The sequence below is a fragment of the Mastigoproctus giganteus genome, chromosome 10 (assembly GCF_048544385.1).
Source record: "Mastigoproctus giganteus isolate SK-2022 chromosome 10, ASM4854438v1, whole genome shotgun sequence".
Taxonomy (NCBI): Eukaryota; Metazoa; Arthropoda; class Arachnida; order Uropygi; family Thelyphonidae; genus Mastigoproctus; species Mastigoproctus giganteus.
In genome coordinates this window covers 208,683,076-208,708,055 of record NC_143584.1, presented here as the reverse complement: position 1 = coordinate 208,708,055, position 24,980 = coordinate 208,683,076, and the positions used below count along the sequence as shown (strand labels likewise).

Sequence of the window (24,980 nt, the reverse complement as noted above, 5' to 3'; positions counted from 1 at the left end):
CTTTTCATAAAATCTCATTTTTAAAAATTAGGCTGCTTGTTAAACCTCTTGTCAGAAAATACAATTTCTTGGATATCTGGTCAGTTGTTTTCTAGAATTGCATTACATTTAAGTTCTCTCTGCCAAAACAAAATTGAAAAAATTATATTGCTTGCTTTTTTTCTACATCCTTTTTGTTAACGTGGATAGATTGTTAATGACTCAGCATTCTTTTCTGTGCTGAAGTAAACATTTTGGCACCCGAAATCAAAAGTTACAAAATATGGTTTTTAACTGGAGATTTTCATCTCTGTATACCAGAGCAGTGCCACTCAAAAGTGTGGTTCCCAGACTGGTGCTGGTCTGCAAACTGTTTTTTACCGGTCCGTGACGAGATAAGTACAGAAATCGAGAGTAAGTGTCTAGAAATGTTTATTGCAATTTGACATTGCTGCAACATCCATGGATTGTCCCGTTATACAGGGTATAGACCAGTTCAGGTGGTGTTGAACTCACTCACGTGGTGAGTTGCATATGGCAAATCCCAGAATATAAGTCATGAGCAATAGGACCACAACAGTCTGCGACAGATTGGAAATAAAATAAACTGGTCCTTCACAACAGATAGTTTGAGCACTGTACTAGAGTGATAGCAGTCTCTTTAGATATTTCCATCAAGTTGACTGCACAAGAGAAAATAATTGACACTGCTGTAACTAAAACACTTTTAATTTTATATCTGTAACATAAGGCTATTATTATATGAATATTTCAAGTTAAAAGGATTTAACTCAGCAGTTGTTACATTCCCCATTGTAAACAGTGGTCACATGATACTGGCACAAGTCATTTTTTTCAAAATCTGCTTGGACTATACCAGTGCATGACTGTTTGCCTATTGATTGTATTATATCTATATAATATCGGTGTGGATACATAGATAACTCTTAAGAAAAAAATATGATAGTAGTGTGGGAGACATTTCCTCTGTATCTGATATTGTGCTCATCCTTCACGAGTTTCCATGGTATTGCACTACTTTGAATAAGTAACGCTTCACTAATAGAAAAGACTACTGTTACTTATTCTCGGTGGGCACCACCACCACCCAGATGGCACCATTTCAAAGCTATTGGCCTATCATAAGTGGGTGGACAGTATTGGGTGGGTACCCTGGTATTGCAGACATGATGACCCAGTTGTGAAGATAATCACACAATATGAGAGATGCCAAAAGATTTATATAGTAATATTTAAAATAACTAAATGCAACAAGACATATGTTAAGAGTAAGAGTTTTATATCTATATAATAAATTATATATTATATAATATCTATATAGATACACCATAGATAACTCTTTAAGAAAAAACTACGATAGTAGTGTGGGAGGCATCATTTCCTCATCTCATATTACTATATAAACTATATAATGATGCCAAAAGGTTTATACTATATAAACCTTTTGGCATCTCTCATATTGTGTGATTATCTTCACAACTGGGTCATCATGTCTGCAATACCAGGGTACCTGCCCACCCACCGATGATAGGCCAATAGCTTTGAAATGGTAACATATTATGTCTTGTTGCATTTAGTTATTTTAAATATTAAAGATTGTATTATGAAATGAAATTTTTTTAAATTAAAAAATTTGAATATAAAATTAATTTTCAATGCAACCAAACTTTTCTGTAAAGTTATAGAATAAAACGTACTACATTAAAAATAAATACACACGCACACACACCCATATGTATACTGTACAATCAAAACATTATCACCTCCTACCTAATAGTGAGTATGTCCTCATCTCACACAGTGCAAGCGGAAGGTATACCCACATTGTCAACTTGCCTAGTACAAAATCCATTATAGTTGGTTCCTTGGAACATTAAAAAAACTTAAGTGAAGAATCACAGTGGATGGTTTTCCGTGATGGGTAATGCTTAAGTCTACCAGGTGCCCGGAGAATGTTATTTACCAGAGTATGTTGCTGCAACTGGTTTTCAGCAACATACTGGTTTGGTTGAGACATTAGCATCACATGGGCTTGTTTCTAGTGGTTGGGGACCATTGGTCCCTGTTCATGGAACAACAAATACCTCATGGCAAAGTACAATTCTGAACAATACTGTTCTTCCTGCACTGTGGCAGCATTATATGGAAAGCACTTTTTTGTTTCAGCATGACAATTCATTGTCATATTCTACATCTTGTAGTGACTTAGTTTGAAGACATGGGCCTGCAAAGAGCTCTTACCTTCTTTGGAATATACTGAAACATCAGCTTCGAACCAGGCCAGCACACACCCACAATAGGTAGCTGAGCTGACTTCTATGTTGGAGAAAACATTACCAAAATACTGCTTTCCCATCATGAGAACTGGTTTCAGAGTACACTAAGGATATATGTGTAATTAAGATCAAAGTTGGGCTGGTATATTATTAAATTTTGTTTTGATAAAAGGTACTTGAAATGTTTTTTTTTTTTTTTCACTAATAACTTTAATCCAACATTATTACTGAAAAAAAAAATAAAAAAAACATGAGGAATCCAGTTACTTTTGGTAATATACAGTAGTGTATATTGCTTATAGTCTAGTAACTGATCTATCCAATTCGGATTCGGTAATTTATTGTTATAAATTTTCCCAGAAAATCGATTTAAAGCCTTCTTTCATTTCACTTTAGTCAAGTGACAATATAGGAAACCGATATAGTTATAGGATGGCTGAGGTAAAACTTATAATCGACACTCCATAGAAATTGTTACACGTGACTTGTGAATCAGCTCATTGTACAACAGAACATTACACAAAAATTTCCTCTTTAAAGAAACACGAAACACACAATGTGTTTATACAGAAGCTTAAACTAGTCTTGGGGGGTAATGCAGAGACTAGTCTTGGGGGGTAATGCATTCAAGGAGAATTTCTTATGAATCCCAGAAAAATATCAAATTTCTAATAAACTTTTTTGGGGATGTAAAACTCCCGGTATTTCTGCTTAGTTTTTGACTCCCAATAATGTGTCAAAATCCCAGTCAATCACTGAACTAAAAATTAGATATGAGTCTTTTAAAAATGTTAATATTTTCCCTTGAAACTGTTATACACCTTGGCAAAATGACATTCAAGATTCTATGATGTTATTTTCAATGCAAAAAACTATCATATAGATAACTTTTCTAAGTGTCCCTTGGAATGTGAAAGGTTTACATACATTACCAAGTGAACTTTAGTTCACTTGGTAATGTATGTAAACTTTAGTGAACTTTAGTTCACTTGGTTCTGGTAAGTCACTTTCACAGGCTGGGTGCAACATTTAGTCGATTCTTTCATCATGATCAAATCATTTTGTTTCATCAATTTCTGGATGTGCTGCCAAAATTGCAGGTCTTATCTTCAAGTCACCATCTAATGAATTCCTTCCCATTTGAACTGCTTGTTCTATAATTTAATATGACGAAGGTGCATCTTGGCTATATCAGTTTGTCAAAAAATTTTCTGGCGCCTCTGTAGCCAGGTGGGTAAGAGCAGCAGTGCGTAGCACACGCTTCTTGATTAGACCGGGGTTCGAGCCCATGACCACCAAATACAGAGGATGCGGAAAGGTCAGGGAATGACAACTGCATATCCCCCAGAGCAATATGGCCTTAGTTGCTAATGATCATAAAAACCAAATAACAACAACAAATTTTTCTGGAGACTTTTCTTTGCTGAAGAATTTAGTGAATGCCCTGTACTCTTCATTCATATTACCTGCAACAGTAGGCATGTTAGTTTACTAAAAAATTTCTTAAAGGTTTTTATAGCATTATTTTGAACAGAAACCATAAATACAAAATTAACATTAGCATATTCAAGATTCTATGATGTTATTTTCAATGTAGGCAGAAAATCATCATATGGATAACTTTTCTAAGTGTCCCTTAGAAAATATGTAATCTATTTTGTTTACTTTCATATGTCAGTCAATAATGGCAGGCCTGTTATGGAAGGTACTAACTGTTTATTCATGGCACAGTTAATGTGCTAAAATAAAAAATAATGCCCTCACACAATAACTGTAAAGTTACCTTAGTATGCATGCAAAGTCATAGTGTCTGGACATAAAATAAGCATGCTGAAGACTTCTCCTGCACTAAATTAATTGATTGAATTCAACATTGAAGCCAGTTAATTTGATACAGAACCATAAATGAATTTATCCTCTTGACTTCCAATGCACTCGTTCCCATGATGCAAATGGCAGCCAATTGCACATCATTAGCTAACCTGACAAAAGTCCATTCAAAGTTCAATGCAAGTTTATTTTACAAAGTTCATGGAAATGAATAATGATAAACATTATATGTATTTTTTAACTGTTCACTGAAGTTTAACAAGTGGAGAAATTGGAGCAAGGGGATGTATTTTATAAATACGCTGCCACAATGGGATCTCATTTAAAAAGTCTCTTTGATCTGGATGATTTCTGTAACGATGCTTAAGTTCTACGAGGGTCTGCTTCTTTTCCTCCTCTGTTCTAGTGTCAATTCCAAGATAAGGCTTCAACTCTATTCCATCTTGCAACTGGGGAACATGGAGAAGAAATCGAATAAATGTCTTGAACACATCATCATTCCACCCTACAAATTCCCCATTTTCAAAATTTTCAAAAAGTTGCATCCGACCAGATGTCCAACAAAGATTGCAAATATCATGATTATCCACATCACCATGCAAACAGATGGTATTTAGTTGATATGCAAAAAATGACCATGTCTGTCCATCAGAAATCACAGTTTGTGTCACGAGAGGATAAGTCAGCTCATGGAAGGGAGTGAAACCTGTAAATAAATGAAATCAAGTTAAATATACATAATTAAAATAATTAAAATTTTCAGACTTCAGTCATCCTGATTATCCAAGGTAAATTATAATAAATAAAGGCATTTCACTACAAAAAAGGCTGTTATTACATAAATTTCATTTATAAATCATTTTGTGTAATGAGATTTTCAGCACAATGAACTTGTAAATTCTCAGGTATATTTTAATTATTACAATGACACACCTCTTGAGGTCATCCCAAGCACAAAAGTTTATTTTAGCGGCGCTTTTGTTAATTTTACCAGTTCAAATTGAGGCCACTCCACCAACACTCGGGGAAAGGGGCTTAAGTTTGTTGGTCTCTCAACATATTCAGGCTCCATCTTTGGCTGAGGGGAGGGTTCAGTTTAATGCATCAGTTCACTACAACTATCAATGGTAGTTAGCCAGTAGCTAACTACCATTCTATAATCTCTTCACAGACGATTTCAGGCTAACGGCCAAATGTAGCTGAGTGGTCAAGCACAAGGTCCAAGAATATTTGCTGATGCTATCGAGGCAATGTTAGGTGGGTCAGAAAACTGCTAGCTCAGGGGAAATTCACAGACTAATAGATTAACAGTAGCCGCAGGCAGAGGTGGAAGTGATTCTTGCGCTGCTTCTATTGGAATGAGCAGCAGCCTGGAAAGCAAGTTGCTGGGGATTTCAGGAACTGTTTGTTTGTTTGTTATTTGGTTTTTAGGAGCATTAGCAACTAAAGCCATATTGCTCCGGGGATATGTTGTTGTTGTTTGATTTTTTAGGAGCATTAGCAACTAAGGTCATATTGCTCCGGGGATATGTGGTGGTCATTCCCTGACCTTTCCGCATCCTCCGTATTTGGTGGGCACGGGCTCAAACCCAGGTCTAATCAAGAAGCATGTGCTACACACTGCTGCTCCTGCCCACCTGGCTACGGAGGTGCCATTTCAGGAACTGCTGGGAGTTGTGAAACAAGTAAATACATGGGCTTTAGGGTAACTAAGAGTAAGAACAGGTGCATCTATACTTACATATATGTCAATTCAAATTTTATGAATTTGAAGTGCCGGTTAAGACATCCAAGGCGGATATTGTTGAGACATCAGAGACATGGTGTCACTCAGATATAAGGGATGCAGAACTGGAATTTGGGGAGTACAGAAAGGATAGACAGGATAGGAAGGGAGGAGGGGTTATGCTGTTAGTTAAGAAACACTAATATGAAAGTCCCCACAGACTGGAGATGTGCAAATGTATCCCCAATTCACAAAGAGGGATCTAAGAGTGACACGAGTACAGGTAAACAAAAAATATATATGCAGTTAATTTGTGTAACGAGTGTACTGTATATCTCGAAACCGCATATATCGAAGTTAAAAACCAATGGAAAAAATTCTAATTCATCCATGATGTTTTGGACCATTCGTCAGAAAACTTAATTTAGGCCTTTAAAATACGTTTTAACTGTGTAGATAGATAGAATTATAAAGAATAATGAAAAGCAAGTAAGCTAAAAAATGTTTATTAAAGAAATGAGCTACAAAATGGATATGCTACTTTCCAGAAAATATTTTTCAAGCGTCGTTTGAATAGTTGTAGCCTTTTTCTATTCATGAAATTTAAGATAGCAGCTAATTCCATTTCTAGGGTTCGGCAAACTAGCATTCTTCTGTCCACATTCAAATCTAGATCCATAATTTGTTGTTTAACAGTTTCCAAATTTCGAAACATCTGCTCGAGTTACTTTAATGAAATTTCTTTAGAGACACACTCCTCTCCTTCAGCTGCAATTTCTTCTTTCTCGTCGTAGGCATGCCATTTCTGCAATTCTATAAGATCCGGGTCAGTGAGTGGCTGTGAATGTCAATCCAGGAATTCTTTGATATTAGGGGAATCATCTTCAAAGCCAAGATCCTTTCCAATGATGCTAATTTCTTCAATAACAGCGTCAAATTTTCAGGCATCTTTTTTTTGCATTGTTTAAAATTTTTTGTTTCATAATTGGCTGCACTATTCAAAATTTTAGAGGACATATGTAGAGGAATGGTATTAATGTTTGTGACCATGTTAATCGAAATTCGCATTGATCGAAAACGCATATATTGAGGTTTACTGTAATTACACACCAGTTAGTTTAACTTCTGTTCCTGGTAAAATAATGGAGTCACTGTTAAAGATGTATTGCAGGATCATCCATCCAAGACTGCAGCAGTAATTCAGACGCAGCATGGGTTTGTTAAGGGAAAGTCTTGTCTGACAAATTTGATTGGATACAAAGGAACTGGATGCAAAAAATAATTTTGATATCATATACTTGGATTACAGGAAAGCTTTTGACACTGTTGTGCATGGAAGATTACTGTACCAATTGGAGCGGTATGATATTAAGGGTAAGCTACAATGGATAAAAAGGTGGTTGAGTGGGAGAAGACAAAGTGGTAATCAATGGATGCTGCTCTTCGTGGACTAATGTTATTAGGAGTCCCACAGGGTTCGGTGTTGGGCCTACTGTTGTTTTGTATATTTATCAATAATATTGATGAAGGTATATCAAGCTTAATGTCAAAATTTGCAGATGATAGTTTGCAGTAATGACAGTATGCTACTGCAACAGAATCTGGAAAAGTTGGGCAGATGGGCTGAGAAGTGGCAACTGAAGTTTAACATTGACAAATGCAAAGTGCTGCATATGGGTAGCAGTAACCCCAGAGAAATGTACCAACTGGGTGGTGTTACACTCAGGGGTGGCTCGTTGGTAGGCACTGCAGAACTGCAGCACCCCCAGCTTTTTAAATCTAAATATACAGTCAACTGTGTTATATGAAATTTTGTGAAGAAAAATGCAACACAATGAATATTTTTATTAACATGTCCCACATATAGTATACTCATTCTCAATTTCCAATAATCGTTTCAATAATAAACAAATATAAACACGAGATCGTTTTCAACTTTGAAGTTTAACAGTAGGTGGAACTGTGCACTACGCAGTTCCACATTTAGGCACCAGTGGTTGAAGCAATGCTTAATTGGCAGGTTGCCAATAAGCATTTTTTGGAGCTGATAAAACAAGTCAAAAGAACTGTGGAGCGAAGAGTGGCGATTTGAACAGTGCACCAAACTTGAATGAAAAAGTTATTAATCTATTTTCAACAAATAAAAATTGAAGAATGGATTTTATTTTTAAATGAATTTCGAGATTATCCAATTCTCTTAATGGTAAGTGTCCAGTTAATGTTTTGTAGTATTTTTAACTTACTTATTAATATTATTATTACCATCTACACTGTGCTGCCACTTTATTAGGTACACCCTTGCTGTACACACAAATGGTTTGTCCCACAATATTGCAAGTCACTTGACCACAGTTGTGGATATAAATACAGCAGAACAACCTTTCTAGTATCAGTTAAGCGTACAAACCGCAGCAAGATTGGGGAAAAGGAGTGATCTAACAGACTTCAAACGTGGCATGGTAGTAGATGTGCTGGACAAAGCATCTCTGAAATGGAATTTCTCCTGAACTTTTCACGCACCACAGTTTCAAGGGTGTATTGAGAATGATGCAACAAACAGAAAACATCCTCTTAATGGCACTCTGGTGGAAGAAAATAGCTTGTTGATGAGAGAGTCAGAGGAGGATGGCTAGAATTGTGCAAACAGGCGGGCCACAATGCCACACACACATCAGAATGCTACCTTGGTGTGTAGAACAAAATATCGCAACGGATCACTAGTTGCACTTTGTCGCGAATGGGCTACAACAGCTGACAGCCACATCGCGTACCTTTGTTATCAATGAAGAACAAGAGAGTACACCTCCTATGGGCACAGCAACACCAGCACTGGACTATCATGGATTGGAAAACAGTTGCTTAGTCTGACAAGTCGAAGTTCGTGGTGCATCATGTTGATGGAAGGCTCAGAATTTGGTGAAAAAACATGAATTCATGGACTCGTCACGTCTGATGACTACTGTGCAAGTTGGTGGGGGCAGTTTTATGGTGTGGGGGATGTTTTCTTGGCACATATTGGGTCCATTGTTACCCATAGATTCACATCTGAATGCCACATCGTACCTATACATCATTGCTAACCAAGTGCATCTGTTCATGTTGACAGTTTATCCTCAGTCAGATGGTTACTTCCAGCAGGATAATGCGCCGGTGCACAAAGCCCGAATCACTATGGAATGGTTCCAGGAACATGACAATGACTTTTCTTTGCTGCTGTGGCCCACTCAGTCCATGGATCTCAATTCTATTGAACAGCTTTGGGATGAGCTGGAAATGGCTGTTCGCTGTTGGCCTACACCTCCGTCGAATCTCAAGGAACTGCTTGACAAACATGTCTTCATGGTATTCCATTCCTGAACGTTTTCAGCATCTTGTTCAATCCATGCCTAGATGGATTCAGGCTGTTTTGAAGACTAAAGGAGGTTCAACACGCTACTAGGTAGGTGTACCTAATAAAGTGGCAGCACAGTGTATGTCTACATGTCTTATAACCATGGCAGTTTAATGTAACTTTAAGAAGCAGCACCGCCATACATCAGAGCCACGAGCCGCCACTGGTTACACTCAGAGTAGTGAAGAATGAGAGACATGGGGGTAATTGTGCAGTCAGATAAGAAGTTTCTTGAGCAATGTAGACTGGCTGCCAGAGTGAGTCATGGGATATTGTCAATGATATACACAAATTTTGTGAGCAGGGATAAGGAGGTAATTATCCCCTTGCATAAGGCAATGGTCAGGCCACACCTTGAGTACTTCATACAGGTCTGGATGGCTCATTTTAGGAAGGATGTAGCATTGCTAGAACAAGTACAGAGAAGGGCAACAAGACTGGTGAAGGGAACAAAGGGCTGCTCTTATGAAGAAAGGCTTAAGTTCTGCAAATTGCAGCTTCTGGAGACTAGGCACCTGCGAGGCGATCTGATTGAGGTGTATAAGGCCTTGAATGGACTGAGCAGGCTCAATGCTGTTGAGATTCTTCCTCTTGCTCAGATTACAGATTCAAACTGAGGAAAGACAGTTGTAGAATAGATGTGCAGAAGTTTGCCTTTAGCTAGCGGGTAGTTGATTGATGGAACAAACTTCCATCTGTTGTTATATAAGTTGATAGCTTAAATAAATTCAAGGCAGAACTAGACAAACATTTGGAATGAATGGATCAGTGAAATGGGAAGGTTTTTTTTTGGCTGATGTACAAGATAAGCTTGCTTTCTTGCATCATGTGCCTCTACTAATGCTAATGCTAAAAGAGTGCAGAGGCACATACGTTTCAGTGGATCATCGTTCAAGCCCACATGACTACAAAAGATGGTTATCAATTGTATTCACTGTCAAACTGATTAATTATAAACTCTCCTGACTCAGTGGTCATGCCAGTGTATAAACAGAACATTTTTAGTACTCCTTTCAGGGCAAGATGATTTCAAAACCAGATCAATCACCGAATTATTAATCATTTTAGAAATACATAAAAATTTTCCTTTTTCTAATCTGTATCATACATAAATAAGCACTGAAACATTTTAAGTACATTTTTTTAAAAAAATATTTACTAAATATTTATTTGTTGTCTTAAAAGAGGTAAATACTTAAAAGTACTTATCTCCTTTTAATTCTATTTCTAAAAAAAATATTCACATATTTGAACCAGAACTAAAAATATGAAAATAAAATTCTGTATTACCAGATTTATAATATACCCTGTAGTACGATATACCTTATACAATCAAGATTGAATTTCAAGATTTCTTTTTTGACTTGTATGTATCAAAAAGTTGGTTACAAATTCCAGTAAATTTCAAGATAGGTTTCTATGCACAAGTTGAGTTACTGTCCAAAAATCAAACCATTTAACAATTATGTATCTGAAAATCAAGACTCAGGTAAGTTTTTATATTTGCAACTGGACATGCAAATCTCATTTCCACAGATGATGTTCAATGAATGTATTCATTGAACATTCATTGAACATTTTTGAACCTATCTGATGAAAACTATCTAACAAAATTGTTCTGTACAGATTCTAATTTACTGAGCCAAACCTGAATAAAAGATGACATAATCCGCAATATAATAAAAATATTTGTATGAATATTTTTGTGTGTCAGTGCATCATGAATTCCTTATTATAATTTTCAATAGAGGAGTAGTGTGGCAATTCTTGGATGTATATTGTGGTGTTTCTCCTTTAGCACTGTGAAAAAAACCATTCCAATAAGTAACAGGATATCCAAACAGCCTTGAGATTCTTGTGAGAGAGCAGGCTTCCAAGATTAAGGTACTTTGCCCAGATACTAGGGAAACTTTCTGAACCCAAGTTTGTTACATTTCATGTTTTGGAAATAAAAAAATTAAATTCAGTCTGTTCAGATTGTTTGTGATGGTTCACGTGTGGAAATCATAAACACAAAGTGAGCTGGGACTACCATGTTTATTTGTTGTCTTAATAGGTATTGTTTCTGCATAACAAGTAAATACATCTGCTGCTAACAGAAAATATCTGTTCAAAAGTCTGCACATAACAACTTCACTCCCAGTGGACAGATTTTATGAAATTTTAAGTTTGGGTCTTTTTATAGAATGGCTTGCTACACCATTCCAAATTTTACTAAAATTAGACCAATACAAATTTTAAAGTTTTTTTTTTTTATATATATATATATATATATATATATATATATACAGAGTGTTTCAAAAGTGATGGTCAATAATTTAAAAGTAAACTGTACAGACTACAATATGCAAAAAAAGCCTAGTAAACATGGGTCCTTAAGTGAATTGTTTTTGAGATATTGCACATTTCTAGTTGGGATCCACCACTGACTTGTTTGTTTAGGTTAGGTTATGCTCATTCTCTCCGTTTCCTTTCTCTCTCTCAATGCTCTGAGATGTAGCAGGCATAATAGTACTTGTCAAAGGATAGTCAACATGGAAAGAGGTTACAGCAACAAAGAGTATGCAGACATGCACTTCATGTATGGTAAAGCCAATGCAGTGCACTTGAGGCTGCACGTTTGTACCAAGAAGCATTTCTCTGCCAAAGGCAGCCCAACAGGAGCACATTCATCAGGATACATCAACGCCTTAGAGAACATGGGTGCTTCGCACATGGAGTACAAGCAAGTAGGCTCAGAAGCATAACACCTGATGTTGAGGAAAGTGTGTTAGAAAGAACATCCTGTAACATGTAACATCTATAAAATCCTGTGGTGTTGAAACCAAAAATTAAAAATGTATTATCTTGTGTTTAATAAAAACCACCCTTAGCAAAGGATTCACAGCTTTTTGCTAAACTAGTGCTCCCATAGTCAGTGGCGGATCTTAACAGAAAATGTGCATTATCTCGAAAACGGTTCATTTGCGGCCCGATGTTCACTGGGGCTTTTTTTGCTTATTTCAGTTTGTACTTTTCACCTTTAAATTATTGACCATCATTTTTGAAACACCCTGTATATAAATTTCAAGTTATATTTATATATAAATGGAAGTACATTTCAGATGTTTGGGCATTATTTGAAAAGGAAAAATCAGATCAATACCAAATTTCTAGGATATATTCTATTGGTCCCTGAGGTTTCTGGACCAATTCTAATTCAACAGCCTCAACAGGAATATAAGAAGGCCTCTCCAAATATCTTAAAATGTTTTTCTCTGCTTGTGTGATGTTGCATATAAAATGTAATGGTGTCAGGTAAAAATGAAATGTTCTACCAATATCCTGCAAGTTTCAACACTACATGACAGGTGGCAGGGTTGTAGTATGAAACTCTATGAAATAAAGGGTAACACTGATATGCATATGAAGTAGCAATGTTATTGGTTTCTGAATGTAGAGAACATTGCATTCCGATTCAAGTACTGTTCATAAGTGTTCTTCAGATATTGGTGGAAACACCAATATCTGAAGAATATTTATGGTAACACGACTAGTCAACACAAGCAAAGTTAGGTGATGGATTAGCTGAATGCAAGGTGATACTGGTTGAAAGGACATGCCAATGTTGGGCTGTCCTTAGCCTGCAGCAGCAGCAGAAATTAAAAACGAGTGGATAAACTGATGCTTTAAGATCTGAAATATGCATGTGTGTTGAAAGTGGGAATAAATTTTTCATTGAAAACAATTCTGGACAAGATGGGATACAGAAAATTGTGTACCAGATGGTTTCACGAATTCTAATGGTTGATGACAAGGAGCATAGGGTGTAGGCTTATGCTGATGTTCTGATGAAGCTCAAGATACGAATTGAAAGAGTGAATCTAGAGAAAAAGGAAAAATTTCTCCTTCATCCCGACAGTGCCGGACTCCATACCAGAATACTGGCAAGGAAGACCATCACAAATTTTAAGTACATTATTCTTTCATGTATAGTCCTGACCTTTTGCCATCAAAATTTCACCTGTTTGGGCCTATAAAGGATGGTCTTCATGGGGGAAACACTTCACAGTTGATGCTATGACTGTAACCCTCAAGTTCCTCTTGGAGGTTGATAGCAACTTTTATGAGAGGGGGGATGCAGGCTCTCATTCATTAGTGAAGAAAATGCATACAAAGTGATGGTGAAAATGTGGAACAATAAATGCAAATAACTACAAGAATCAAAGTACATAACATGCAGTGTAAACTGGAATACCTGCAGTGGTACCCAAGAAAAAAATTTGAAAGCATTATTTTCTAAGTGACCATCATAAAATGTTACCCTTTTGGATGTCTGAGCATTACTTGAGACTTGAGATCAACATAAATTTTCAGCATATGCTTCACTGGTTTCATTTAATGTTTTATTTAAGACCAATTACATTTCCATAGCTCTCCCAATTACTCCATCAGAAATCTAAATATATATAAACGATGTATGTTTTGGACATTACTCAAAGAAGGAAAAGTAGAATCAATACCAAGTTTTCATTGTATTTTTTACTAGTCTGTGTAAGGTATTCAAATCCACAGCACGCATGCACGCACGCACACACACACAGTGATAAATTTAGAACAGCAACTCTGATTAATGGTAAAAAGAAGAATATTTTCAATATCACTATCAACATTTATGAAATTATCAAGTAAGACTGTGTCAGTTATGCCCAAAACAGAAATGACAGCATTCCAACTATCACCTGGAAAATTTATATCCCCCTAACCTTCTGCATCAGAATTTGTCACTGTCCTGCATACACTCATGTATTACTTGCTTGCAATATATTTTCTTGAAATTATGAATTCCTCGGTCCAAGAACTAAAGTTTTTATAGAGTATTGGCAGCAGAATTTAACTAAAATTGCAGTTAATGTTGCAATAAGGTTGAGTTATGTGATTATAGTTATCAATAAACAAAATTATTTTATTTATTTATTTTTTTATCACAAAGCAATCTAATTTCAGCAGCCATCTTGGGAAAAAAAAAAAAATCAGTTTCACCCAATCCTTAGAATTTGCAACATATTGTGCAGGGAGGGTTTTTATGCCAGAAAAACATCATGGCTTCAAAGATTTTCTAACGGCCAGGGAAGGTGGTTTCTCTGTCCATTCATGTTGTTACCCAAAAGCAGAGTTAAAGTTACATATTTTTTACTGCACTTACAGTCATGACAAAAATTACCATTATATTAGTGTTTTATCAGGCAAGCACTTGTAAAACACTGGTCTAATCCAAAATGAATACATTGATATGGCTGTAATTCTTTAGAATTTCTCCTATTTCTCTTATTTCTCCTGATAATTTACAATCATACCATATATTTTCCTTCTGTCTTTTGCCTCATTAGTTCACTGACGTTCATTTGGGTTTAAACCTTCAATAACAACTCTTAGTTTGTACAAAAAGGTTAGCAGCTTTCTATGATTGCAGACCTCATCATTAACATTTTTACCTTTTTGGGCAAATGTTTAAAAAAACACAATATTAATCTTTTTTATGGAAATTTACTAGCCACTCACTATTTGTCTTAAATCTTTCATCCAGATCTTTAGCAAATTTTTCAACCTTCTTGTGAATAAGTGTCCTGCTTAAAAGAATCTCCTTTTTTCTGACTGAGAAAAATCACTCTTGAATACAGATTGATCTATACCTAGACAACATTATTTGCTATATAAGTTGTAAGATTATTTTAGGGGAAATCTCAAATTCAGCAGCAATTACAGATGTCTTCTTGTCACCCTTTTCCACAGCCTGAATGACTAACTATTTGTATATGACAGTATCCTTAATTTTCAAGTTCAGTGCAATCCTGCACAGTACTGAAACTTTCACTAAAGCATACATGTCTATTTCTAAAACAAAATCGAAACCAAAGAAAGCTAAACAGAAAACACATTTGCAGCATTCACTGTGCTAATTCATATGATAAAAACATCATGTGCATACAGTATTTCAACCTTGATCTTTATTTAGTACTTTGAAATTGCTGAAACAGATCATTCTAAGCAAGCAGAATTACTACAACAATAAATGCATTTCAGATCAGAGTTACTGACAGATCATGGGAGCTTATCAAAGTGAGATGAATGCATTCCTGAAATGCTCCCTACCCTCTTCTGCTCTCCTTGAATTTATTCTGCACAGAGATATTTTTTTCTGAACTAGCTTTATTGGATCAAATCACAAATATGTCATTGAGAACAGAAGAGGACTTGGAAGACATATATCCTTCCATGTAATGAAGGATGCACTTGTACAACTATGTACAAAGTTGCACTACAGATGTGCAGTACTTGTTTTCTTTTTTCATGATGCTAATATAACTACCCAACATTTGAAAACTTGCAACATCTAGCAGGGTTCCAAGATTGGCAGATTTGAGAGGTTTGACTGTATATACACAAAACAGGCTGCCTCATTTAGTTATAAAGACTGATACAGTGAAACTTCCCTTTAACAGACAGCCATAGGGAACGAGAATGTGTCCGTTACAGAGAAGTGTCCGCTAACAAGAAGTCTGAGGGAGAAAAAAAAAAAGAAAGAAAGAAAAATCGTTAAACGTTTTAATGTAAAATTAAATTAAAATATATACATACAATTGTGCTATGCATATTATGACTTTATCTTAAGAAAAATACAAACAGTAATCACTTATTTTCTTCTGCACCTTCTTCCGGCTGATAATTTTGTTTTCAACATTTGTTTGGATTGAAGAAACCATCGAAAGTCCTTCAGTAGCGAAAAACATTTTTAAACGATTGATTTGAATGAGCGCTTCTTCTATTTTCATCGGTGGTTCATCATTAATATGTTCTTCAACAGAATGACCTCCTTCCATTTCTTCATCCTCATGAGGAACTTCTTGAAAAATATCGATGATAATGTCATTGATATCTAGAGCACCATCTTCTGTAGTGAGGTTCGAGTCTACATCTTTGTAGCCAGGGTCACTTGTAGCGGAAGTATTGTACATTATCAATAGATGTTGAAGTTCTTGTTCTTCTTGGTGCTCCACGTTGCTGTTCACAACTTCAATTTTTGCATTTGAGAAGCCAGACTTTACAAAACAGTTCACGACAGTGTGTTTTCTAATTGTGTTTACTGAAGAGGAAATCCATTGAATCGCATCTAGGATGCTGAGTTTCTTTGCAAGGTCACTCGCACATGTTACATCGTTCATGTTTGCAATGAGATGTCTTAAAACACGTTTTCTGTAGTGAAGTTTAAAATTTTTTATTATTCCTTGATCCAAGGGCTGCCACTCTGCAGATATGTTTGGTGGCAGAAAAACGATTTGAATGTTGGACAATTCAATGTGCGGGTGAGATGCAGCATTATCCATGAAAAGAATAATTTTTCTGTTTTGACGAATCATGTTTTGGTTAAAGTGACTTATCCATTCGCTCATGATATCTCGTGTCATCCACGCTTTTTTATTAGACTTCCAGTCAACATTCAAAAGATTCAACTTTATGCCCTTGAAACAACGAGGATTTTGTTGTTTTCCTATAACAAGAGGTTATTCAAAGTCTCCCAGCATATTTGTACACAATAGTACAGTCAAGTGTTCCTTAGAAATTTTTCCGCCCTGGCACTTTTCGTTTTTTAGACTCGTTTTTTCAGGAAGAGCTTTAAAAAACAACCCTGTTTCGTCAGAGTTGTAAATATCCTTAGCTTCAAAATCACAACATAAACCTTCCAATTTGACGGTCCACTCTGTTACAGCCCCAGTATCAACAGATACACCTTCACCACTTAAGGTTTTCCAAGAAATTTTATGCTGAGTTTTGAATTTGTCTAGCCATCCCACAGAAGCTTTGAACTCATTTACTCCCATAGATTTCGCAACCTCCAAAGCCTTTTCCCTAATAATGGGAAAGGCCCATTAAATGGGAATTTTTTTAGCACGCGCGCGACAAAACCACTCAGACGTAACATTGTCAATTTGAAGTCCAACAGTTTTCGGGAATGATTTTTGAACCTGATCATTTCTGTGTTGCCAAAATTGTTTGAGCAGTTCATTTTTTTTTCTTTAGGATGTCACTTACCTGTGTCTTCCTGATTTTGAATTTTGCAGCGAGATTGCGAGCACTATTTTTTTGCCGATCATACGCATTAATGAGTTCGACTTTATCTTTTAAAGTTAAATGTTTAAGAGAAGACATTTTGCACTTCCCATGACACTGAACAAAACTGAAAACTGAAACTCAAAAGACGAAAGGCCGACAAACGACCCCCCCCCCCCGCACACCGAATTCATCAGAAGTTTTACATGTGCCTTAAAATTCTTGAAAAAGGGTTTAGAACCGCGACGTAAACCTTGATAAGATTCAGAGAATCGGAAATAGAAAATAAACACACGATTGAGGCAATACATGGAAGAAACGTTCCTAGACAAAGGGCCGTGAGCTCGCCCGCTGTCCATTATGGGGAGATCAAATTAAGTGCTAATCTAAACGAAACAGTGCAGATTGCCTGTCCGCGTCCGTTACAGAGAATGTCCGCTAGACAGAAGCTGAAACATGTTAAAACCAATAGAGGAGAGTTGGGGAATTTGAAAACGTCCGTTGTAGAGAGATGTCCGTTAAAGAGAGGTGTCCGTTAGAAGAAGTTTCACTGTATACCTTTATCCCTTGTGGAATATTATCACCACATAAAAAAATTTAAACTGATCAGTTGGATATCTTGCCAGTCAACTTATAAAAATTATTAAATTTTTAATATATTTTTCATAATTACCTCAACCTTTTGTCCCAAGATGCAGTTACAATAAGGGTAGCACAGTACCAGGTCATTCCCTAATATATTTATATATTTTTTCCTTTTTATAAAAACCTTGTCACAAACTTTATCCCATAAGTGTATTGTCAGCCTTTCACCCCATCAGCATAAGGGTCAATGGTGATTTGAAGAGCCATCATAAGCTCTTCAAATGGTTGCAGCAAGCATGTAATGTCCCATGAAGTGGGGTTGACTCTGGACTTATCATGCCAACAGTTAAAGGACTGTCTCATTTTTCGACAGTAAAGGTCAGAGGGTTATATTTGAAAATTTACCTGTCTCTGCATTTAGTTGTCACCATTGAGGCCATTTTGATCCCTCCATCAATGTAACCAAAAATTGGTTGCCACGATCATGGGCCTATGCTCACATTAGAGAAACACCATTACTATAAGTGAAAATATGTTACCAATATCTTTTAAACAAATGGCATCACCAAAAGCAAATCACTGAGAGCATCCATCACTGGAGAAACCAAAGACAGAAATTAAATGTAGAGATGTATATAACTTTCAAATTGTCTCATTTCAAGATGAACTGGCTACTCAAATTCAGCCCAATCACATGATCTAACACCACAAGCTGTCCTGTGGTGTTACTTGAGGAGAAAGAAGGAAGTTTTTTGTTTTCTCAATATGGACCATATCAAGAACTGTCCAGTAAAACATAATGTGTTCTAGGCAGCATTCCAACAAAGACCATTCAAAAGACATTTTCAACTTAGATGATTTATTGAGCTTCTTAATGTACCGTTGTATAATCAACTTAATAATGTAAATAGCAATAAGAGCTTAATAGATGGTACTCACCTCAACTGATCTGCTTAGTTACATGGAGTTGAAGTGGAAATGAAGTTTTCATTTTTTTTTAAAGATAATTAAACATTATTAAAATCTAAATTAGGAATTTTGAAGGTTCTTTTAAGTACATTTCAGATTTCTTATGTATTTAAAATGTAGTATACAAAAAATATTGATCAAAATGGTATACAAAAATTTAGTTAAAATATTGAAGTCTAATTTGTAGAAAAAAATGGATTTGTATCTATATTCAAAATAAAATTATAATTTTATAAGCAAACATCTAACCTTGATATGTGGCAACACCCATCAGCCATCCAAATGAACTCATTAGACCATAAGATGAACACATATCTTCAAGTTCTTCTTCTGTCCTCAAAGTGAAATTATGCCATATATGCTTGTGATATGCCTGCATACACAGGAGTGGATACTGATAAGGATCAGCAGGCCAAAACCCTAACAAAGAAATATTATATAAGAATGCTGTAAGACAGACAATTTTTTTTTTTTTTTTTTGGGAAAAAAAAGTAATCATCTTCAGTACCGGCCTTTAAACATTAATAACAGGGTAAACAAAGAAAAGATAACCCTTTTTCAATTAAATATCTTGGTTATTATTGACCCTAGATATCTTAAATTTCACAAGTTATTAGTATATATATAATAATATAGCCCTGTAGCACTTCTGAACCAGCCAAGTAAATAATAAAATAACACAAAATAAAATTAATAATAATAAATAAATAAATATGTGTTTACCTCCTAACACAGGTCTACTGACCTTCTCCAAGCTATCAGCCTCAAATATCCACAAAGGTAATTTATTCCATTTATTAATAATTTGATGGCTCAAAGAAAACTTTGTACATGTACCTCTTCCTCCATAATTTGAACTTATGCCCCCTATTTCTGGAATCAGTTATAACAATTTAAAATTTTTTCTTAAACATTTTACTATCCCTCTTAAAGCCTCATGGACTTGAATGAGATTACTCTAAGGTATCTGATTACCAAGCTCTGTAGTATTTCTCTCTCATTTCAGTGTTTCATCACGTGGGTGTTCTTTTGTGGTTCTTACCAAGTGGGTTACCAACCTTTGTATCTTTTCAAGAAGCTTTTTCTTTAGGTACAGTCTGTCTACTTAGCATATTTCAAGTGTAGTCTTACAATTGTGCCTTATACAGTGGGATTATGAGGCTTCCTCCCCATCTCTACAAGAAAATGTTCAATAAATCATTAATAAGACAACATGGGTCTGCCTGTCTGTGCTGAATAGAAATTTCGTGACCATCTGTACTGTAACCTTTAAATCCCTTTCTTTCTCTACTGTTTTTAATTCAACCTCAGCAAGTGTATGTTATTTTGGAATTGCTATTCTGCAAATATAAGACGTATTTTGCTTTATTAAAAATTAGCTTTATTGACCATTCCAAGCCTATCCAAATCATCCTGAAGAAACACTGTTTGGCACTGATCATTATCCACTCTCCTCACCTTCACATCATCTGCAAATTTTGATATCATGCCCTCCATCCCTTCATTGATGGAATTTAAGAAAATCAGAAAATGATCACAAAACCAATCCTGGGAAACTGACACTTCTAATGGTAGCACAATCTGAAGACTAACCATTAATCACAACGCTCTGCTTCCTGCAATGCAGCTGGCTTGTGATTCATTTACAAATCTTACCTGTGATCCCAATATGTCCAGCTTATACAGCAAACTCAGCGCAGGATTGAGTCAAATACTTTAGTAAAATCTAAATAAATATTGTTGAAATTATTTCCTATATCCAGCTCCTGAATGATTATTTCAACCAGGTCATGTTAAAATAACCTGGTTGAAATAATCAACCAGGTTATTTTAACATGATTTTCCCTAAGAAAAACTGTGTTGTATATCCTTCAGAATATTTCCTACTAAAATGTCCCTACATTGCACTCTTTATCACACCATGATTTTCCTTATGAGTGAAATCAGAGTAATCAGTAGGTAATTAGTCACTTCAGTCTTGGAACCACCTTCATGTATTGGCAATATGTTGGCCAAAGGAATCTCCCTCAAGTCAAATCAATTAATCTTAATGGTTTTTTGCACTCTATTGTCATTTCCCTCAAAATTACTGGATATATGCCATCAACCAACTTTCTGTAATATCTATATTGCAAATTTCAATAAAAAAACACTTTATCAAGACTTGATAAAGTGATTTCTTGTATTTCTAGCTTTAGTTAAAAATTTCCAAGTTTATATGATTTAAATAATAGCAATATCAGTCAAAAACATATGAAAAACATTATCAAGTTTAATTCGCATTGGGAAACTGTAAAACGTACCAGAATTATAAGAATTCTATTTTATGGGTTAATGTATGTTTCTGAACTGTTGGTCCAGGAAATTTTCCAGGGTATTGCATTCTAGGTGTTAAGGGCAAAAAGAAAGAAACACTCCCTCCTTACAAGTTTATATATGATATGAAATCTGAATAATGGTAGTGGTCAATTGTGATTAGGAGAAAGCAATAAGAGGTATATTATGGGGCAGTAGGATTATCAATGAATCATCTGATCATATAGCGTGAGTATGACATTGGAGACTTTACTGTTTTGGGATGCTGTGGTTATATTTATTATATTGTTTTTTTTTAATTATTATTATTACTATTTTTTTTTTACTTATGACTTAGAACAGTAATTCCCAAACTTTTATACCTTGTGCCCCCTTAAAATATTTCCTAAATTTCATGCACCTTGCATCTTCTAGAACAGGGGTCACCAATTAGTTTTCAATGCAGTCAATATTAGAAAAAAAATATCTTATCGTGGTCCGCATGCTTGAAATTAAAATAAATAAAATTAATAAATCGTCTAATAAATATTAGGCAATATATTTTTTTATTTATGTAATTGCTATAGATACAGTGTCAAAATTTATGTACATATACATATTAATGAGAAAAATTCATTTGTTTTCTAAAACAATTTTTGCAAAATCTGGAACAAACCTTTGAAGCAAATTTTGCAGATGTTCATTAGCAGAGATCGAAATTTGTTCTTAATATGGTTCATTTTTGAAAACACTGATTCACATATATATGTTGATCCAAACACTACATAACTGAGTATAGTTTCCTTATCTCAGGACACTTTTCACATTGGACATATTTTCCTCAAAATTGTTGCAAATCACTCAATTCATTGATTTTTTTTTTTTTTTTTTTTTTTTTTTTCAAAGCAAAATCTTCTTGAAAATTAGTCCCTTCTAATTGCAGTGCAGTTTTATTATTTTTAAACCATTTTGCTGCCTCATTAGTCCACGCCCCATTTGGTTCAAATGAAAATGGACATATGAGGAGTTGTGTTAATTTTCCTATTTTTTTTAAATCTGCAAACCTTTTCTCAAATTCACGTTTTAGTTTTTCTAGAAAATTATTGTATTCACTTTTATCTAATTGTATATTAAGTTCTTCCATCAGTACTTCTTTCATACACAAAAAGTGCAGCACCTCATCATTTAAATCAGAGGAAGAAATGTCAAGTTTCTTAAGAAAATTATGTACAACTGACAGAAATTCAGAAATAATAGAAAAATCTGCTATAAAGAAGTTCATTAAACAGGGGTCCGACTGTATATTTAAATTAATGATTAATCATTTACTTTACCTCGCAGGTCCGCAAAAAATCTTTTTGCGGTCTGTATGAAGACAAAATTATGGGTATACATACTTTTATAAATTAATATATATTTCAATACATTTAATCTCAAAGACTAAAAAAAATACCTTTCATACTTGGATTAATGGGATGGTTTTTCCATATTTTGATAAAAAAGTGCTTAATAAAAACAAGCACCCCCTCTCTAAAAAAAACCAAGTACCCCTTCCCCGGGACACACACACACACCCCACACTTTGGAAATCTCTGGCTTAGCATGGCTCAGGAAGGTTTCCTGAAGTGAGAGATGCTATAGCCTCAGTGGCAATGCTTTCCACCACAGTTATTGGCAATATTAATTGTGTACCGCATCTGGCAATATTAATTGTGTATCCAGAAATATCTTATGAAATAGAAATAGAAAACAGTAAAATGTTACACCATATACTCAAAGGTATTCAGACTGTCTGAATACAGAATGATTATATGAACAGTATGCACATTTTAAGTGCAAATACTTAAGTACTCTTTCCTGCTCATTTTGGTATTTTAGGGCAGAACTAAAGCTGTTATTCATACAAAAGAGGGAGATGTAATAACCATGGTTTTTAAACTTAGCAAAAATTCTCTTCTCTACAGGGAGGGGACATGTTTTAACCACATTATTTACAATGAAGAGCATGCATATTACTCTGTCATTACTTTCAATACCACTATAGAAAGGAAAGCAAGATTAAAATTTGCCACAATCAAAAATGATGATTGCAATTTCAGTAATTCATGATTAGCATTCCTTTTGCCTAGCTCTGGAAAAAAAGGTACAAAAATGATTTTCAAAATCAACTATAAAACTGAAAATTAAAATCTTTGAAGTGCCATATTTAAATTATATTGATGATTAACATATATTTGCATGAAGCAGATTAAATGTATACAAGGTAATTAAAAAGTAGCTTTACAACTTCAAATATTTATGACTTCACTTTTTGTATGGAAGGAAAATAACTGACATGAAAATGAGGAGAAAACATCAAGTTTACAGATGCTCAGTATGGGAAAGAGGTGATGCAGACATACTGAAAAACTCCATTTCCTCCCACACTTTAATATATCAGAAGTTACTTGGACAACAGTAGTAATGTGTCTTTTGGTTAACTGCTGGAATGTGGTAAGTATATGCATTTTTGATGAAACCCCCTCAACAGTTATGTCTGTTGAACAAGGAGACCATTGTGACAGATATGATAGACTTGGAATAGCTCATTTAGACAATCTCTCAGTGGTAGCAGATAAAGAAATATGCACCATCTTTTTGAAAATGATCCTTCCTTCCTTCCTTCCTTTCTTTCTAACCATCGTCACTGATTTATGGTAAAAGTTCCTGAGCAGATTCAAATACATGACACCAGTAATTCTCTTTATTTAAAAAAATCCCATAAAATAGGACCAAAAAACTTTTATTGAATTGAATGCACAGAAGACATTTGGCTTTAGGGCTGTTATGCACCTGTTACAATTATTTGTTAGGCTTCTCACTCCTCCACACTTCAACAATGTGACCATCAATTTTTTGTATGTATGTGTGATAATGGTATGTATACTCATTACTGAAAACCACGTTAAAATTTGTTTTTGTCATTTTTAAAGCTCTGCCAAAGGTCAGGGTTAAAAGAATGCTCTTCATTTTTCTTTGTTACAAACTGTGGCTGTTTGTCTGTTTTTCCTTCAGCAGCACCTGTGGTGAGCATGAACACAACTACTTTGTAATATCATTCATCTACTGATTAACTGTAATATGACAAGCTTATGATGTGTTGGTTTATTTTACTTAAACTTCCTTTACATAAAAATAAAAATAAAAATAGGTGCATAAAAATAAAATAATTTGAAAAGAGCTTATTTCTTGAAAAAAGATAAAATACATTATTAATATATTACTTTGGATTTGAACCATATTTTTTAAACATAATACAGATTTTCACTTACCTGGGACACTAGTCAAATATCTTTTCTCCCATCTGAAGCCCAAATATTTGGGATTAGTTCTGAACTCTGGTATCTCAAATGATGTACAAAGAGAACTATCTCTTGGAAGAAACTAAAAACCAAATGAAATATATGAGAAACTACTAGCTGTATCTAAAACTAAGTTAATGTCAAAACCATAATTTAGACATACAGTATTCCTTCTTCCATGTTCCCCTCTCATAATAAAGTTTGATAAATCCAAAGGAGAGAAGAGGACTAAAATGGGATATATTCTTTGATAAAATTAAGTTATTACAGGGAAAGTTATGATTAAATTCATGTAGATATTTACCTGTAGCAACAGATACCACGAGGATGGTAACAAGCAACCAAGTACAGTAAAATTTCTCAATAATTACTCATATTTAATGTGATAACTTATTGCCAACTTTATCACTAAGATTTTCTAATTGTACTTTCAGCTTAATAAACAATAATTATATGAAAAGGCACATGATGCAAGAAAG

General features: G+C 34.9%; 1 protein-coding gene across 1 annotated transcript in view; it reads right to left on the bottom strand.

The window, feature by feature from the left end:
- Nucleotides 1-4,087: 4,087 nt before the first annotated feature.
- mRpS30 (mitochondrial ribosomal protein S30) overlaps nt 4,088-24,980 on the bottom strand; it is a 44,183-nt gene continuing 23,290 nt past the window's right edge. The window contains exons 3-5 of the mRNA XM_090383246.1: nt 24,472-24,583; nt 19,115-19,285; nt 4,088-4,812 (exon numbers count right to left, since the gene is read on the bottom strand). Of these exons, the coding sequence (XP_090239372.1) occupies nt 4,352-4,812; nt 19,115-19,285; nt 24,472-24,583 (744 nt within the window). The 3' untranslated portion in view covers nt 4,088-4,351. The remainder of the gene's footprint in view (nt 4,813-19,114; nt 19,286-24,471; nt 24,584-24,980) is intronic.